This window comes from Chaetodon auriga, chromosome 24, assembly GCF_051107435.1.
Source record: "Chaetodon auriga isolate fChaAug3 chromosome 24, fChaAug3.hap1, whole genome shotgun sequence".
In the NCBI taxonomy this organism is placed as follows: domain Eukaryota; kingdom Metazoa; phylum Chordata; class Actinopteri; order Chaetodontiformes; family Chaetodontidae; genus Chaetodon; species Chaetodon auriga.
Window position 1 is genome coordinate 7,910,822 of NC_135097.1, and position 18,368 is coordinate 7,929,189.

The following is an 18,368-nucleotide window of genomic DNA, read 5'->3' on the forward strand; positions in this document are numbered from 1 at the left end:
TTTTATTCATTGATTTTATTGAGATAAAATAATATTTAGCTCATCTCAGTTGAAAAACTTTCTTTAGTGTTTTTCAAGCCTTTATAAATCAACATATGTGTACCTTGTCTCGATTTCACTGCTTTCCTTAATGCTGAATCTCTGTTCCTCATCAGTTTCCACATATTTTCATTAAACCAGGCAGATTATCTTCACTTTTGGATGCTTTTCTGGACCTTTGCAGTAAATCTTTCACTTACACAGTTAATTCCACTTGAACATGAACTACAGCCATATTTCTTGTCATCACAGGATAGTACATTATCCCATTCGTGGTACCAAAAGATGCATTTAAGGGTTTTTTTTTAGAGCATTCGTGCTGCTTCTGTGCACCAGTAATTGAAAAATAAATGTGGACCGTGGATGTAAATAAATATAATGTCTATATTTTAAATCCACATGTTCATATCCGAGCATTAAACCACAGCACAATGCCATATTGTAGCACTTTGAGCATATAAGCTCAGCTAATCCATCAAAAGACACCTCTGTATTGTGAAATGTGCTCTTATTCTGTCAGGGTGGCTTAATGTTGACTTTTATAATTGCACTTTCATGGTATTTTGTTTATTATGATTCAAGTCTCTCAGCACACTCTTAGCTGCAGGGTGCAAACTTTGGCAGCAAAGCGCCTGTCAAAGACCAGCTGAGGTGTTTTGTTAAGCAGTTAAATATTTTCTTATATCATTTTTAGGGATGATTTCTGTTATCACTTAGTATTTCTGGAGTGATTCAATAAATGGCACCAATTGAGTCCCACCTTGATTTTAGCTCACTGAAGTCTCTTGTGTCTTTGTGTTTATGCTGCCAAAGTGCAATATTGACGCATAAATGTGCTATTTCACCCCTCAATTTGCTTTATTGCACTTGTCCTGCGTCCAAGGATAGCATTTCTTAACTGCACTGTAACTACTAGAGACACACACACACACACTCAAACACACACATGCACACAAAGCACACCTGGGGAAACATTCCTCGGGGGAAGTCATCAATCAGTTTTATGGCTTTCTCTGGGAAAGTTTCCTCCTCTCCAATCAAGCGTCTTCCCTCCCTCTACCCTCCTCCTCCTCCTCGATCCTCTTTCTTATATTTCCATCTGTATCAGTTTTGGTCCACATCTGAGAACGTTCCACTCCAGCCAATTAACTTCAACCACTTTTCCTATTCCACAGAGGGATAATTGGAGCAAACCGGCGAGTGGGATCTCTGCCTGGACGATACGAGATAAGACTTTTGTAACTGGCTTCCCTCTGTGTCCTCAATTTGCCCGCCAGTGGCGATAAACCTGAAGGTGGAGGATCTGCTCAGTGTAAAAAAAAAATGTCCTTAACAAGCCATGAAATGTTTAATCGAGTCTTAAAATTCCAGTTTTTTTAAATAGAGGAAAAGTGCCTTTAAAGTGAAAAAATGCCACTTGTCTCTAAAAGCATATCAACCTGTTTCAGGAGTCTTTTCCCCTCGAGTGTGTTGACATTTCCTCCAGAGCTTGTAACAACAAATACAGCAAAATGGTCTACTTTCAGATAAATGATGACATTCAGCTTGCCAGCATGTGACTAATATGTTGTCAGTGGTGGCAGAAGTATCCGGATCCTTCATCTAAAAGGCCTTAAAAATCTATTAGGAGCGACGGGATCCCACAAGAACACAAGTTAAAGCAGTTTTGGTTATTTACACACTGAGAGATTTTTAGATTCTGTTTCTGTCTGAGCACTTCTGAGGATTCACTGACACTTAAATCATCAACTTTGATTGTTGCTTTGTCAGTCAAATATTTAATGCTGAAGAGAAATACTGATGATTAAAAATGATATCTTCAAGGGTCTTTAAATAAAAACAGAAATACCACATAACAGTGGAGCAAATACAGATGGATTATCAAAATGTATGTAAGTATCAAAACAACGCATTGTGCAAAATAGTCCCTTTCAAACTTATCATTATTATTCAGGCAATTTTATCTTCCTGAGTAGTTTAATCTGTAACTGTGCATCATGTAACAAGCTGACAGTGATGGAGGACATGTCACAAACCTTTACTCAAGTAAAAACAGCAACACCACAATGTACAAGTAAAAGCCCTGCAGTGAAAATATTACAGTTCCCCAAGTACAAAAGTATTCATAGTAAAATGTACTTGAGGTACAACAGTAAAAGTATTCAGTGACCCCTGTTTTACCAGCATAATAAACAAAGTAAATAAAAAATGTAGTGGTGTAAAAAATGTAATATTTTCCTGCTGTGGAGTAAAAGTATAAGGTGGCATTAAAGGGTAATAGCCTAAATTATATTATTTACTGTCATTTAGAGGCAAAAAGGTCAATAAGAAACCGATTTAAAGGCCAGTTAGGATGACATGCAGCAAGAAGACACAGTGAGTATCGACGCTAGACTATCTGAAATATTTCAAACCTGAAATCAGCAAAGAAAATAATAATAATAAACTGATAAACTTGATTGAGTTTGATGGATAACTGTGAGCCAGTGTGGCGGAGGTGCGCTGTGCGTCAGGCAGGATGCGCCTCCTCTCGAGGTGGGAGCACTTGGCTCACTTCAGTTACTATAAGGAGAGACTCACCTCCCAGCTGATCCCGTTAATTTGTCTTCCTCCCCCCTCCTCCTCCTCCTCCTCCTCCTCCTCCAGTACCCGGCGTGTTGCCCCCTCTCGGTAGGTCTGTCCTCTGCTCTGCTCCCCTGCAGACGCGCTGGAGCTGGATGTCCGGACACTTGCTGCGCTTCTCTTCATGATCAGGAGGGACCGCGGGAGCAGAAGTAAGGAGAAGGAGAATCAGTGGGACTCACATGGTGAGCTGGGATTGATTTCTTCCTCTTTCAAAGTGTTTATTGGCCGGGAGTCTGATCTCTGAGCTGTTTGGGAGCCTTTATCTCTGCTGAGGTCGCGCGTAAAGACGGTGTGACACTGTAACAGACGGCACAGATCAGGCAGAGATGGACAGAAATCGATTTGCCAAATGTTATTGATAATTGCATCAGAGTAACATTTATCACGGCGTGAAGTTTTCAGGTCATAGGCTATCTAATAATTTACCAAACGGAACCAGTAGCCTGATAGTTTCTCCGACATCGCTGCTCAGCTTATCTTTGGAAATTAAGCCGATAGACGAGGATCGAAGCACAGATTTTTAATGTTTATTTGTTGTCATACATTATTCTAAGATATAAATATTTGGTTATTTACGTTAATTCTACCGTATTTTATTGTTTTAGTGCAGGTCAAATGGATAATTTTGCTGTCTAGTTTTATTTATTTTTCAGGAATTGTTTTCTCTACAGTTCATGTAAGCATAAATCCAAAACTGACGGTTTTTTTCCTTTAAAAATCAGGACTGAATGTCCTTATAAATCCTAAACTTTCACAACTTTTTTCCACACAAATGTGACTGCATGTTGCCGCTGGGACAATCCCACCTTTATTATGACATAATTATAAGCAAAATATATGTTTGGTTTGTATCAGTCTCCTTCTGCTGCAGATTAAATAAAATATGAAAACAAAAACTTTGAACACAACACGACGATAACACCATTTTTGATTACTCGGACTTTAAATGGCAAACACATGGAATGATAATTATAAATTTAAAAAAAAATCTGAATGAAGTTGTTTGATCAAGCAGTGATAGCCTTACACTGTAAATATTAGCGTTCCTCTCTGTGAGATAAAGCTAATTGGCTGCAGCCAATTTCTGCTTAACAAGTGCAATTAGCTGTGCAGCATGGAGGTAATTAGTCTCCGGGCTTCGCTGTTAGCTCCTGCCAAAGCAAACACGCTAAATATGATAAACATTTGTGTTTAATGAACCGAAGCAAGTGATTCATTTTTCTCACGTTCTTTCAATGCAACGCCCGCAACCTGCGCGTGACTGCAGGGTGTGTTTTTTTAAGGTCAGTCTGTAGTTGATTAGCTTTCCTAAAATCCCTTCGCAGCACTTGGATTCATGAGAAAATATACAGTATTAGCTTTAATAGACACATAAGGCTCTTTTTTTTTAACGATATATGGGCGCACATTTCTAGGTCATGCAGTTTTATAGTCGGGGCCTCGGTGATGGAAATTGATTAAAACAGGCTGTTTATTTGTTTTTTATAATCTAATATCCAATTTTAATAATAAATTAGCCAACAAAAACGATGGGTGTTTTTTATGTGTTTTTGTTCTGCAGTGTTTTCCAGTTTTTTACTGCCTGCTCCTCTTTATTAACCTCCCGTATTACACTGTGTGAATTTAATTAACATGCAATTACAACCAGAGGCCTTACTTTCATTTCCATCATGCCCGAGGTTGACTTTGGCGTGACTGCAACATGGAATCACAATGATTTCATTTCCATCTGTTTTTCAATATCAACATGTGAAGCTGGAGCTGCTGGAGAGCGTCTTGCCAACTTGTATGAGGCTGTAAAGGGAGGGGGTGGGGGGGGGGGTGGAGAATTGACAGGAAACTCGCTTTCAAATATCAAGTGGGTAACATGTGTTTCTTTATTCAAAAAGTGATGTAAGCGGGGCTCAGGGGTCAATGCAGAGGCAGAGACACCCTCCATGTGTCTGTGGAGGTACAGTTGGCCCCCGGGAGCCCCGCTCATGCACCGCATTGGCAGTTTGTTGGAGGTGCAAACGTGAAGGACAGAGGCCTTTAGCTAAAGATACAGCCAGCGATAATCCATTTTGTGCTGTCTGCTGCTTTCACCTCCGGGGGCTGCCCCACTAAAATTAGATTATTACACCTAAAACGAAGCTCCTGGAATCTGCTCCGTGTGGAATAACACACACATGGGCTTCGACTTCGCAGGCAGGAATGTAGTTTGAGAATACAGACCGCATACGTAGCCTTTCTCTTCTCACCCGAAGCCCAGTGTTGTATTTCTGACCGGCTGAGGACAATTGCAAATTAACAAAGGTGTCAGTGTGGTAACATGCGACAACAGGTGCCTTGGTTCAGCTTCAAACATGTAGGATACAAGAGAGAGCTTATACAATTGATCATATTTATTTAAAGGCTCCATGTCTTAGAGCAGAGCTGCAGCGCGGGACCCTGGGAAGTCTTCCCAGCGACCATCGGCCTGATTTAAAACTCTCCCTTTCAACCGTAGTTTATTTGTGCAAATCACAATTTAGCCTTGTGAAACTCATCAACAAGTAGCAAAGCAATTTGAATTTAACATATTTGCCTCCGTCTTGCTCGCCAGAGCTGCTGCCCATGACGAGGAATGTTAAAATGTGTGAGACGGGCCAAATCCAGCTCATCTGCTCACCAGAACGGCAACAGACCCAGACAGGCCCACAGCTCTAAAGTGTGAACAGGCCGTAGAGAGTTAACAGGTAGCAAGGGAGAATACCACACACACAAGACGTTTCTACGCTTTATTTCTGCAACTTGAAGTCCACATTTTGTGCTAAATCACAGTAAAAAGAGTTTGATGCAGCAGAATAAAGCTAAAAAATGTGAATTTATAGTCAAAACATGAATAAATTCCCATGTTGCTCTTCACTGGCGATCATATTTTACTCTTATGCTCTTTGTGCTTTTCTCTTAAATTCTCTGCTTTGCAACATCCACTGAGAATACATAAATACATAAAAATAAATAAATAAAGCAAAATAAAGATGTGCTTCCTCTTGCGTCTTCAGATCATTATTCCCATTTTGTAACCGTTGGAATCACATTTCCCTCTGATAACCCCACCATACTCTTAAAAATATGGTATATATTACTGTATAATACAGACTTGGAGGGAGTGAATACTCGCAAAAAACAAGTGTGTTGCATTGTATATTTGCACTTCATTTATGTCACGTGGTTAAGAAAAGCCAAAGTCTCCACATAAAATCTGCCTTGATTCAGTGTCATAATACAATAAAATGTGTAAGCCGTCACGGGGGGCCTTGACCAAACCGTAAAACAATGCACTTGTTTCTCTTCCTAATATTTTGGCTTCCTCGAGTTCCTCAAGACACATTTCAGCGTGATGAATAATAGAGGGAGAATTACATTAGGAAAATAAATAGGCACTGTAGAGCACGAACATGAGCGTCGGCCTCCCCGCTCTCCTCTGTTCGACTATGCTGTAAACATGCCCCCAGGTTGTCAGCAAGTATTTTTCCAGCCCCTTGCCAGCCAAGCATAGCTGCTTCTAAAGATCACCCGCCGGAGATGTTGATCTCATCTTACCACTATTTGGCTGTATAAGCTTTTTGAAAGACAGAGATTGCTGCCAAGTTATTTCAAAACCTTCCTGCTGAAGCGTAATGTCTCCAAAATTGAGTCTTTTTGTGTTTTTTAAGGGTTGTTTTTTTGTCATTTAAACCTCATCTTGAGGTTTACTGGGGAGGAAGAAAAGGGGGTGATGGCCTCTTTCAAACACGAGGTATTTGCAGTCCTGTACGCATTAACAAAAGAAATGCTGTACAATAATTCTCCTGTTAAAACGGCACTTTAAAATGTTCTTCAGACACCCTGGTTGTGTGAAATTCACGCAAAGCAGTAGAGAAAAAACGCTGAAACCATATCCGGTCGGTTATGGTGGCGGTGCCAGACAGATGATCTGGTTTCCGAAGAAGAGAGTCTGGATTTGGCCTAGAGGGGCGCATTAAAAACCTCAGGGGCCTCTCTCAGATGAGCATCCATTTATCAAAGTGGTTGTAATGGGCCGATGTTTAATTAGTCATGTAATGTGACAAAGACAAGAGCAAGTGCATGTCATGGGAATGTTAAACAACCGCCCCCTTTCTCTTCCAGCCTCGTGGGTTTTCACTCGTCCCAACCCTGAACCCCCACCCGCCTACGCTCGCTCGTCATTCTTCATCCATAGCGAATTCTTCCAGCGCTTCCCTGAATCCTCTAATAACCTTTACCCTGCTCATAATCCCCTTTCACACTGTCTTCCCTTCTTATACAACCAGGATATTGACACCATCTGAAACGAGAGACCTAATTAATCATCCGATCAACTGTAAGTCCTGCTTTTTATCAGTGCGTTCGGGTTCCCGTGGGGCATGTCTCGACACGTCAGGAATGACCAACCGAGGAATTCTGGACCCCGGGAATGTGGCTTGGTGGCCCCGGGGTCACAGTCAGACCGCTCATCACTACACCCTCTGCTTGTAGCGTTTCCTGTAGCAACACCACAAAACAGGGTCGCCTGATATGCCTGATCTTAGCTTTTGTCCTCAACCTTGTTTGGCTGGTCCACTTTCTAGCATGTCTTTGCCTGTGGAGCTCAGCAGCAGAGCAGTTTGTCCGAGGCAGCTGAGGGAGAGCTGTGGCCTCCTCAGGCCCCTCAGAGCTGTGTGGTCCCTGAGGGAAGCCTCATATTTCGGTCGTAGGCTAATTGAGCGGGATGACGAGGCCAGAGAGGCTCTCGGCCCCATCCTCTCCTATGGGTTTGGTTTATGCAGCCCTGCTGACTTTGCTGTCAGTGTCAAACGCTTGTTAGGACATCATCAATCTCGCAGCAGTTAAGAATATTCCCAGAACAGAATGAAAGGGGCAGGTGATAGATGGGCAGGGAGACGGAAGAGCAGAGGGAAAGTTGTTTGAAAATGTAGAGGGAAGGTAGTTATTGATGAGAAAATGACAGTCCTCTGAAGAAGGAAAGAAACCAGAACGACCCAAAAGTAAAAGTGAAAGGTGTTGAACCTTCTGAGCAAGAAACAAGTAAAAGATGTGCTTGCTGAGAATTTGCTTCTGGGCTTCATGTATGCGATAAAAACAATAAATCACTGGTTCCAGAGAGAGTGCATGCATTGTTCATTTTGTCCACATGCCAAAATTAACGCTCTGAGGTGTCAAATCCTGACAGAGGAATAAATTACACTCATCACCAGTTGCAAAAGACGGGAAGGGATTTGTTCGCAGTGCAGACGTACACAAGCCTGTGTTTCTCTTTACTACGGAAGTATCCATGTAGGGGCTCAAGCCGAACACACATTTCGATCTATAAATCATTTCCTACCATCCTCAAGACTAATCTCCAACTCCTCTCCTTCCCTCTCTTCATTCTTTTCTGTCTTTTTTCTCATACCCTCTTTTCTGCTGAACAGGGCTTCTCACCGCTCATGCTCGGGCACGTCGCTCGGCTTCAGCACTGACCGACGGTAAAGTGATTTGAAAAGAAGAGCCATAAACGTGATGGATGTGGCCCAGCTCGGGGTTTAGCTCCAGCTGTCGGGCATGTTTTTTGTCATTTCAGACAGACCCACTGGGTGCGCGCCCTTCTTCACCCGCATTCATCCACTCTTTTCAGGGTTGAGGGGAGTTTTAAGACGAATACGTTCTTAAGGGCTGTCAAGGTCACAGGTTCAAACCAGTGGCTGACACAACTGTGAAGATCGGAGATTACATTTTTACAGCATGAGATCTTTACTGGCATCTACCGAAAACCAATAAGGTGGAGTTTAAGTGACGCAGTGAGCTGGTATCATGTGTTTTCAATAAAGGCACAGGTGGTCTATCTTAGATTTCCGTCTTTGGCTTCAAATGCAAGTCATATAAATCAATCACTTTGTGCTTTTTGTTTTATGATCTAACTCCCATGGTTTTCTCTTAAAAATCATCTTTTTTCCTTCCACAGGCTGGATGACATGATGTTCCTACCCTTTTCCCCTCCCCCCTCCACCTCTCTCATCCCTGTTTTCCTTCTACTCCTTCTTTTCCTTCCATCATCCCTTGTCTTCTCTTCCCTTTCCCACACCCCGTTGAGCTGGACTTCACCGCATGACCCTTGCTACTACCTTGACAGCCGCCCTCGACACTGCCTGTCAGAGTTCATCAACGCTGCCTATGGCATACCAGTCAATGCTAGCCACTCGCTACAAGGACCCGACTATGACAGCAACATCACCACGTTGACGGACCTCCACAACCCCCACAACCTTACTTGCTGGATGGCTCACAGAGGTTCTGACACCGGAGAATGGGTCCTCACGCTACCTCTCGGCCGCCGCTTCGAGATCACCTACATAAGTTTGCAGTTCTGCCAGCAGGGGGAGCCATCGGACCCCATCTCCATCTCCATCCTGAAATCGATGGACTACGGGCGCACCTGGAGGCCGATGCAGCACTACTCAAGTGACTGCCTTGGGAACTTCGGACTGCCCTCCCAGACGGTGGCCCAGACAAGGCACCAGGAGACAGAGCCCCTCTGCTCAGACCCACGCCCCCTGCAAAAGCAGAGGGGCGGCATGGTGCTGGCCTTCTCCACCCTCGATGGACGGCCATCCTCTCCCGATTTTGACCACAGCCACACCCTCCAGGACTGGGTGACAGCCACTGACATCCGTGTGGTCTTCCACCAGGTGTCCAAAAATGCAGAAGATGACAAAGGGACGGGGTTTCTGAGGTGGAGATCGGGCGACAATGGGCACACTGGACATCAGGTCAACAAGTTAAACACAGATAATACACTGGCATTTTTTGACAGGGACTCAAAAAGCTCAGAGGTAAGGGGGAGGAACAAAGGGGAGAAAGTGGACAAACATGGAAGGAAGGGTCAATATAAAGGGTCAGGTCATGATGAAGATGGACACAATGTGACCAGCAAGGAAGGGGGTGATAGTTTTAGCACGGACTTGCTCGCCTCTTCAAAGAAAGGCGGGAAAGGTAGAGGGCGTGGCCGCAAGAAGGAAAACAATAATTGGCTGCCTTGCCCCAGTGAAGGTTGTAATTGGACAGTTGAGGGGCGGAGCAGGAGCAACAAGGGCCGGGAACTGAGGAAGAGGAGAAACAATAACCTCAACAAGCAAAGCTCCAGGAATCTGCACGTGACTCCACCCGTCGCTTTTATCTCTGCTGTCCGAGCTCCTCTGGCCCTGTCGGACCTGCAAGTTGGCGGCAGGTGTAAATGTAACGGACATGCTTCCAAGTGTCGCCGTGACGACACAGGCCGGGCGGTGTGCGTGTGCGAACATCACACGGCGGGGCCAGACTGTGATGTGTGTGAAGATTTCTACTTTGACAGACCATGGCATCGAGCTACACCCACGCACCCCAACCCCTGTGTTGGTGAGTCCTGCATCCTGTTCCTGAATGAAAATATTTTTCCAAGTTTGTGTTATGTCAGAACTACACATATGTTCCCAAGCATTAACGAAAGGTAAAAATATTAATCACGAGAAAAGAAAAAAATATCTACACGTCATACAGTAGTATAGTGTATATTCTTCTATCTATTTGAGTGGATTTGACATTGCATAAAGCTGGAGGACGGAGAGATGCATTAAAAAGAAATCATTGAAGCAGAGGTCAAAATATCCTGACTGTTCCTACTGTAGCATGGAAAAAAAAAAAAAAATCCCACAATGCAAGTGCAACAATAGTGTCTTTTGTTAGACCCTTCCTCCCTGAGTGGTGAACACCCACATCTGTCCACACTGACATTTTGTAACACAGGTTGTATGTCATAAATTCGTAGTCTCCAAGTCCATCATCTGGGTTATTTTCTCAGCTCCAGCAGAGCCACAGAAGAAATTATACACCTGTTTTCACCGGTTGAGTATTATTCCTCATGACAAGTAAACTGAACTTTGTGTGTTTGTGTCATTAAATTAAATTTTGCTGAACCAGTACAGTGATTTTTGTGTTAAAAATAAGTTTATTCTGAATTTGATGCAGTACATTTAAAACCAACAGCAGACTGGGAAAGTTGTGGAATGCTCCAAAAACACCTGTTTGGATCATTCCACAGGTAAACAGGTTCATTGGTAACAGGTGAGAGTATCACCTGAAGGGGGCATCCTTTAAAGGATCAGCCGTTTACAAGTGAGGATGAAGAGAGGTTCACCACTTTATGAACTAATGATTGTATAAACAATATTCCTACTTGAGCTCAGGACACATTAATGAATGCAAACATTCATCTCATGTGTTTCCTGACTCCTGAACCTGAAAGCTTTTCATCGAAAAGGAACCGATCATGAGATCTTGTGATGATCATTTTCACAGTGATATCCTCCATTTCTCTCCCTTGTCCAGCCTGTGAGTGTAACGGCCATTCAAACAAGTGCCGCTTCAGCATGGAGGTGTTTCAGCAGTCGGGCCGGCGTAGCGGAGGCGTGTGTCAGAAGTGTCGTCACCACACGGCCGGACGCCACTGCCAGTACTGCCAGAACGGATACACCCGCGACCACAGCAAGCCGTTAAACCACCGCAAGGCCTGCCAATGTCAGTCATTAGATCTGTGTGTATGTGTGTGTGTGTGTGTGTGTTTGGGACAGGGTTAAGGAGAAGAAGGAAGTGTATTCTTGTTTGTGCTTATGCACGGGTGAATAACTTTAATAACTCACTGGAAGATGAAAAGCAAATCATAGTGTGAGAGACAGTGTTTATGTCTGACTGTCTGAAGGCTTGTCTCTGGGTGTGTTTACGTGCCCACTCTGTCTCTGTCCGAGTGTACAGAAGTGTTTATGGGGTGGTTACATTGTGAGAGTGGGCAGCTATTCCTGTTAGCGATATGCGCACAAAAACACTCCCAAACCTTAGTGAGCTGCCACCTGCATCCCCGTCGTTACCACCGGTTGGCATCTGCCGTGACCCCTGACCTTTGACTGGTCACATGTCCTAAGTGACTGTGACACTCTGGTATGCTCCTGTGGAAGCTGGACCATGGGCCGAATATATCCAAAGTTAAAGGGCTCTCTTTGAGCATGACATCGGGATGAAAAAATATGAACTATGATTAAAAGTCCCCATATTTTGTCACGTTTTATGCATGAAACAAAAGCCAACTGCAAATTCATATCCTCCGTCTTCCATCTTCTTCACCTTCCATCGCAGCTTTAATTTATTGATGCTATATTTCACTGAGTTACTCTTCAGGGGCCAATTACTCAGTTTCTCCAGTCAGGTTGTTTGGACTCATTGTGAGGATTTGTCTAAATATTACTAGAGTGTGAACAGAGCTGCTGAAATGTGGCTTCCTCTCTCTGTCTGTCTTCTCTCATCCAGTCTTATGTTGTGATAGTAGTGGTAAATAAAAAGCTTGGTAATGTAAACCATGGCAAATCCAGGCAGTAATCATTATGCAGCATCACAACAGCCAACATTAAGGGAAAATAAATGCATTTAAATACAGGATATGTCTCCATCTTCATGGGCTAAAAGTGTTGTGTCAGTGACCAAATCATCCATGCGGCTATGTGACATCTGGCTGAAAGCTCCATGGAGGAATTTGTCTTTGTTTACCCAACAAGACAGCTAGAAAATAGCTTTTATGGTGTTAGTAGAGGCCTTGCTGCTCAAGGACAGTCTCAGGGTGGATGCTGTCAAGCAGGATTAAACCCTGCTCCTGTCACTGATGGATGGTGTTCTTCATCCAGCCTAATGTCCTGTATGTCCTTTGTGCAGTAGCCACAGTCTCTGGCACGTTTTTGCTTAATATATCTTTTAACTTAACTAAGCAAGGACATCTCAATCACATACACTTGCTTGTTTCTGTGCCTGTTTCATATTCATACAAAAGAAACATTTGCATGTGGAAGCTCTGCAGTTTCGCTCAGCTCTACGGACCAGCTCTTCAGATCATTGTTTGGGTTTTGCACCCTTCAGCTTCACTGTTTTAGTTGACTCTCACAGCTCTCATCAGTGTCGCCTCCAGCAATTGCAATAAACCCCAATATACTACTAACAGCAGACAAGCAATGTTGGCAACTAGCTAATGAACATATTGAAGCATCTAGCAGCTAAATTAGCAGAAATTTCCCTCAGGAGTTCATGGAGACCAAAACAGATAAATTAAAGGAGGGTGAACATTAGGCGTACATAAGAGAGAGGCAGAACTTTGCATAAATGCAACTTTTGCTCCATATCTGCTGGTGCGAAATCATGCTAACATGTCACCACATTAACTTCATACAATGATAATATGTCTGGTAGATTTTCAGAACATTTTGCTGCCGTCAAGTGGCCAGAAAAACTGCAAAAAATGAGACATTAGTAACACTTCTCTAATCCTCTCCTTTTCAGCGTGTCAGTGCCACCCTTTGGGAGCAGTGGGTCGCTGGTGTAACCAGACATCAGGTCAGTGCCTGTGTCGAGAAGGTGTGATCGGTCTCAGGTGTAACCGCTGTGCCCCGGGATACAAACAGGGCAAATCCCCTCTCCGACCTTGTATACGTAAGTCAACTTCCAGTATTCCAGGTTTTTCAGAATCAGGAAAACTGTCAGTTATACCTTCATATGAAAAGAGTCACGCACCAATCATCGTCGTCAGCTGGGCATTGGATCAGAAAATATGGGTCATCGTGACAAACTATTTTATCGATAGGTTATGAGTCTTAACTTTTCTAAAAAAAGATGTTCTCTTTGCTTCTGATGCATGCCGCCCTTCTAAAATAAATCACAGTCTTAATAGTTTGTCGTCAGTCATGACAAAGTGACCTCTTTAATTTCTCCTTCAACTTGATTTGCTGGTGACCTACAGTAAATGGATTAAACCCCCTATCAAGCTCCTTAAGCCTTTATCAAGTAGTTGCTCAATATAAAAGGGGCCGCTGGTGTCCAGACTAATTTGGCCCAATCTCCCAGCGTGTCCCCTTTTCAACATCCCTGGAGACGGTTTCCATAGCAGCGTTAACATGAGCTGACCACTACAGGGAAACCTCATCTCCAGATGATCTGGGATCAGCGTCAGATCAAGTGGATTGTTGCCACTCATGTCTCTGCGCTGGCCAACACCGAACCTCAGCCACGAGCGCTAATCCACGTGCGCTTCCCCGGCTAATCGCGCAAGTGCCGACAACTACACAGGCACTGATGCTGCGTAAGCCCCAATCAGGTGACATCGGGAGCCAGCGGCGGCGAGCTTCACACCTGTTGTGCAGCTCAAAACGCCCCCATCACAGGGCCCAGACTCATAACTCTCCCAGTGAAAGGAGTGAGTGAAAGAAAACCTTGTTTGTTTTTACTGCCAGACCATCTCAGGCTATGTATAGCATCTCTTAGCCCCACCACCACCTCTAACACCTTCTCTCATCAGACAGACCAAAAGACACGCAGCAGCCAGGCTAAACTTAAAGTTAGCGTCCATTGAACCTTTGTATCCACACCCCAAACAGCAGAGGAAGTTCACAGAGTTGTGTCTCTGCTTTCAAAGGCAAAAAGTAGTCACTACTTTTTGGTCAAAATTGAGAGAAAAGCCAACAAGACAGCTATGAGAACTATATAAAGGGAAAGCCAACTGGCTAGATAGCCATGGCTAACCTGAGCTAAAGCTACTGTTTAGGCCTACTTACTGAAAAAGCTCCATATTGATGAACTGAATTACCAAAATGTCAGTTTGTTGTTCCACATAATAAAATGAGGCTGTTAAATCCCACCATGATTGAGAAGCACCCCAGCTAAATCCCTGCTAAACTAACTAACCGTAGCTAAGGGAAAGCTAGCTGGTGCCTTAGCTAACGCTTCACCAGATTTCAGTTTAGCTGTTTTCTCAGCTTTGTCTCAAGTGGAATTCATGCAATTTCAGTTTCCTTTAACACATATTTTGATAAATTAGACTGTAAATTAATTTAACATCTGTTACAATATAAATATCAAGGAGAAGGATAAATTCCTCCGAACTGTGGAACGTAATAAAGCTAATTTTCTCAAACAAACTGCTTACAATGGACAATAAAGCTGAATTAATATATTTTCTTGATAGATTATCCAGTCAGAAACTGTAGTCATGTTTTATTTATTCTTTGATTAGATATTTGTTGGTTTATATTTTCCCATTTTATATGGTATATTTCATGTGCAAAATTGTGCTTAGGCAATATTTACTGTGAAAGTTTGGCCTCTTTTATTAAGGCTGTTGTAGAAAAGCTAGATGTCGAAAAACGACTTTACACAAACAGAGAGGGGCTTCCTGTGTTTTAAAAGTGGGGGACAGTCAGCTGGATGGGGGTGTAGGGTGTCACTGGCCCAGTTGTGTCAGACAGGACATGGACAGGGGGACGGAGTGTGAACTTGGTAAAATATGGCAGCACTGTCACACGCACACACTTTTACAAGAGGCCTGGATAACGTACATACAGATCAGAAGGTTGTTCATTTTCCATCTGCAAGTTTATGGTAACACAGTCAAGCAAACTTTATTAGACTCTGTTCAGTGTTTGAGACAAAATCATACAAGAAGCGATGGTGTGACCTTATTAAATTACCAAAAGTAAATTTTGTGTCCGTGTGTGTATTCAAGTGAGCGCCAGAGTGTGTGTTTCTAACCCATAAAAGAGGACCACACACACACGTTTCTGACACATGCTTATCTTCTGTGCACCGAGAGGCGTTGAAGCATAGCACACATAACACACACGACCTGACAGCTCGTGTAGGTGGACCGAAGCCGCATGTGCTGCTGTCACCTGTCTGAAAGTGTGTTTATGTTTCAGGAATCCAAGAGGTCGCTCCGACACCAGTGTACCAACCACAATACAGCATAGGTGAGTAGATCAATAAATACATCTAATACAGTTTGAGCTGATCTTTCAGTGTGTTGTCATGCTCACTTGTTAGCAATTTAAAAACCACTTGCTCTCAATTGGAAATTTTACATTTTTACACCAAGCAGGAAATAAAGAGTTTAATGAAATATACATTAAATGATATGACTATCCTCTTATCCCTATCTCTCTGCATTTGGTCGTTGTGGGTAATTTAGTTTTACATATGACAATGTTGGATTTACAAGATTTTTTTTAATCCATGTGATGAATTTACTTGATTTCTCAAATAGATGGTTTACAGAATTCAGCAAAAACAGAAACACCTTCATGGTTATCTTACAAATAAACACTTTCCCAAGAAAATATGATATCACTGTCAAAGATTACGTATACCTTGATAGATGATTTAATCCATATCATTCATCTCACAATGTTAAGTATATTATTGTATTGAGAGTCTGTCTGTTTTTCTTGTAGTGCAACTTTTGCATCGATCCACTCATATGCTCTTAATTACTCTTTTCTTTAATGTGTATCTATTGGTTTTCATCTTTTTGTAAATCTCCTTATAATGACAAGCTGGAAAGGTGCTGGAATAGAAAGCACATTCTAATTAAATTAAATAAATGATGTGTGAAAGGCTCAAAAATTAAAATGTTACAGCAATTTTCAGTGACATGAAATAATTCCTTGACCATAATAACAGAATAGCTAACCACTCCCTCCTAGTGGCGGCTTGAGGAATGTCCCACCTGCTGCAGGCGAGGTCATCTGTTAGTCACAGGATACTGTGATGACAAATAGAAGCGGCCATATTGTAATTAGGGGAAAAGACATGTGCTGATATGCATGCTATGAAATGATACCCTCTCATCTGATGCATTCTCCCTCCCTCCCTCTCCATCTCGTTCTCTGTTGTAGCGGAGGAGTGTGTTTCATACTGCCAGCACTCTCAGGTTAAAGTCAGGATGAACTTGGAGACTTATTGTCTCAAGGACTACGGTTGGTGTTGTATTGTTTATATATTACCTTGTCAAAACAGAAGTATAAAGTTCTCAAGCTTTTCTTAATTTTCAGATAATGTTATTATATGTTATTAATATCATATATATTCCGTCTGTGTCCTTCCCAGTGCTGAAGGTGCAGGTGAGAGGGATGGAGCGTTCAGGTCCCTGGTGGCAGTTTTCCATCTCCGTCCAAACTGTCTTCCGCGAGGGGTCCACCTCCCGCGTACGCAAGGGACCCCACTCGCTCTGGGTCCCTGACCGCGACCTCAGCTGTGGCTGCCCGGCCCTCCACGTGGGCCGGACCTTCCTCCTGATTGGTGCGGAGGAGGGGGAGCGGGGTTGGAGCCCTGAGGAGAGTCGCCTTGTGGCGGACCGCTCCACGCTGGCCCTCCAGTGGCGGGAACAGTGGAGCCCCAAACTGAGGGGCTTCCGGGGACAGGAGAAGAGGGGCCGCTGCCCACCGAAATCCCCCAACAACCATCAAAACCACGACCACAGGGAGCAAACAAAGCCCCAGTCTGGGTACATCCCCCCTCACCTGCTGACTGAGAAAGACACTCAAACCTCAGAGGTGCAGCACACACACTCTTACACAGACGGTGAAGTTAAATCCACAGAGCCGACCCCCCCGCCAACCACACCCGCTCTGGTGTGCTCTACTCAAGGTTATGGATGAAAAACAAAAAACACAAGGAGATGTAAAAAGAAGATTTTATTTTTTTTTATCCTCCACATCCTCAGACAGTCGGCAAAAGAGAACAACTGTAAGGAGAGGAAAGAGCTCTTTTTTACAGAATTTCCTGAATGCCTCAGGAGAAACAGGCATGACTTTGCTTCCAGGCTTGGAGAAAGTTCAGAGAAACACACACACACACACACACACACACACACACACACACACACACACACACACACTCTCACCTGTTATGTGATGTTAACTGCTTATCTAAAAATGTGAAGAAACACACACACACATTTCCTCATGTGTGGAGGTTAAAGGTCAACTTTCTGCAGCGCTGATGCTAAAACTGGTGCTATGTGACATGTTAGAGAGAAGAATTGAATATTTTCTACGAAAGAAGCTTTTGAAAATTAAAGTCTGACTAAACTCTGACTGAAATGCCGCGCAGTATTTTTGTGTTGTAAAGATGTTTTTGAAGTCCTGTTTGAATCAGATTTATTCTTGGATTACTTTATGTCTCACACACACACACACACACACACACACACACACACACAGAGGGGGAGGGAGAGAAAAGAGAAACTTTACAGTCTGAACAAATAATGGAAAGTACAAAATGTGCACATTTACTAAAATTATTAAAATGGTAAATATTGTACCTCACATATACACAGCAAATGTAAACAGAGCTTATTCAGAAATTTTAAATAAACCCAGAGTGGCCATGTTATTTAAATGCTTTTCTTAACTTGCAACATCCAAAGAATATTTACCACTCTTTTTAGTTTTCTTACTGAAATTTGAAATGAATATAATGAAATCAATTTAAAAACAATGTACTCAGTTCAAATCGCTGCAAACTGGCAACACATGCACAGAGCTGTCCTTGATAATTTCCTAATATTTGAGTAAAATCCACTCTCACACACCACGTTTTCATTTATTTCCTCGGTAAGTCAGAGCCTAACATTGTGCATCTGTATCATGACCACAACTCAAATTACCTCCTGCTTTTGCCCACATGTATTTTCAATAGCTGGGATAAAAGTAATACAAGCTCTGGGTCTCTTGCACACACACACACACACACACACACATTTACCTTGCATTCACACTGTTCATTATTTGGGGAAATTGACACTATCTACAATCTGCTCCCTCATTGGACAGCTGACACAGAGACCAAACTAACCTCAG

General features: G+C 43.0%; 1 protein-coding gene across 1 annotated transcript; it reads left to right on the forward strand.

Annotated features, from left to right (window-relative positions):
* Window positions 1–2,803: 2,803 nt before the first annotated feature.
* On the forward strand, window positions 2,804–17,602 carry ntn5 (netrin 5). The gene is made up of 7 exons (XM_076725199.1): window positions 2,804–2,846; window positions 8,633–10,062; window positions 11,032–11,220; window positions 13,021–13,170; window positions 15,429–15,479; window positions 16,404–16,484; window positions 16,615–17,602. Exons 2-7 carry the CDS (start codon window positions 8,643–8,645, stop codon window positions 17,163–17,165), a joined length of 2,442 nt encoding a protein of 813 aa, XP_076581314.1. The 5' UTR covers window positions 2,804–2,846; window positions 8,633–8,642; the 3' UTR covers window positions 17,166–17,602.
* The last annotated feature ends 766 nt before the right edge of the window (window positions 17,603–18,368 follow it).

What these genes read in the sequence shown, in the direction of transcription:
- ntn5 (XM_076725199.1), top strand. Translation starts at nt 8,643, where the DNA reads ATGATGTTCCTACCCTTTTCCCCTCCCCCCTCCACCTCTCTCATCCCT. An exon ending in CCACCGCAAGGCCTGCCAAT is followed by an intron (nt 11,221 to 13,020) that starts GTCAGTCATTAG and finishes TCTCCTTTTCAG; the next exon opens with CGTGTCAGTGCCACCCTTTG. An exon ending in TTATTGTCTCAAGGACTACG is followed by an intron (nt 16,485 to 16,614) that starts GTTGGTGTTGTA and finishes TGTCCTTCCCAG; the next exon opens with TGCTGAAGGTGCAGGTGAGA.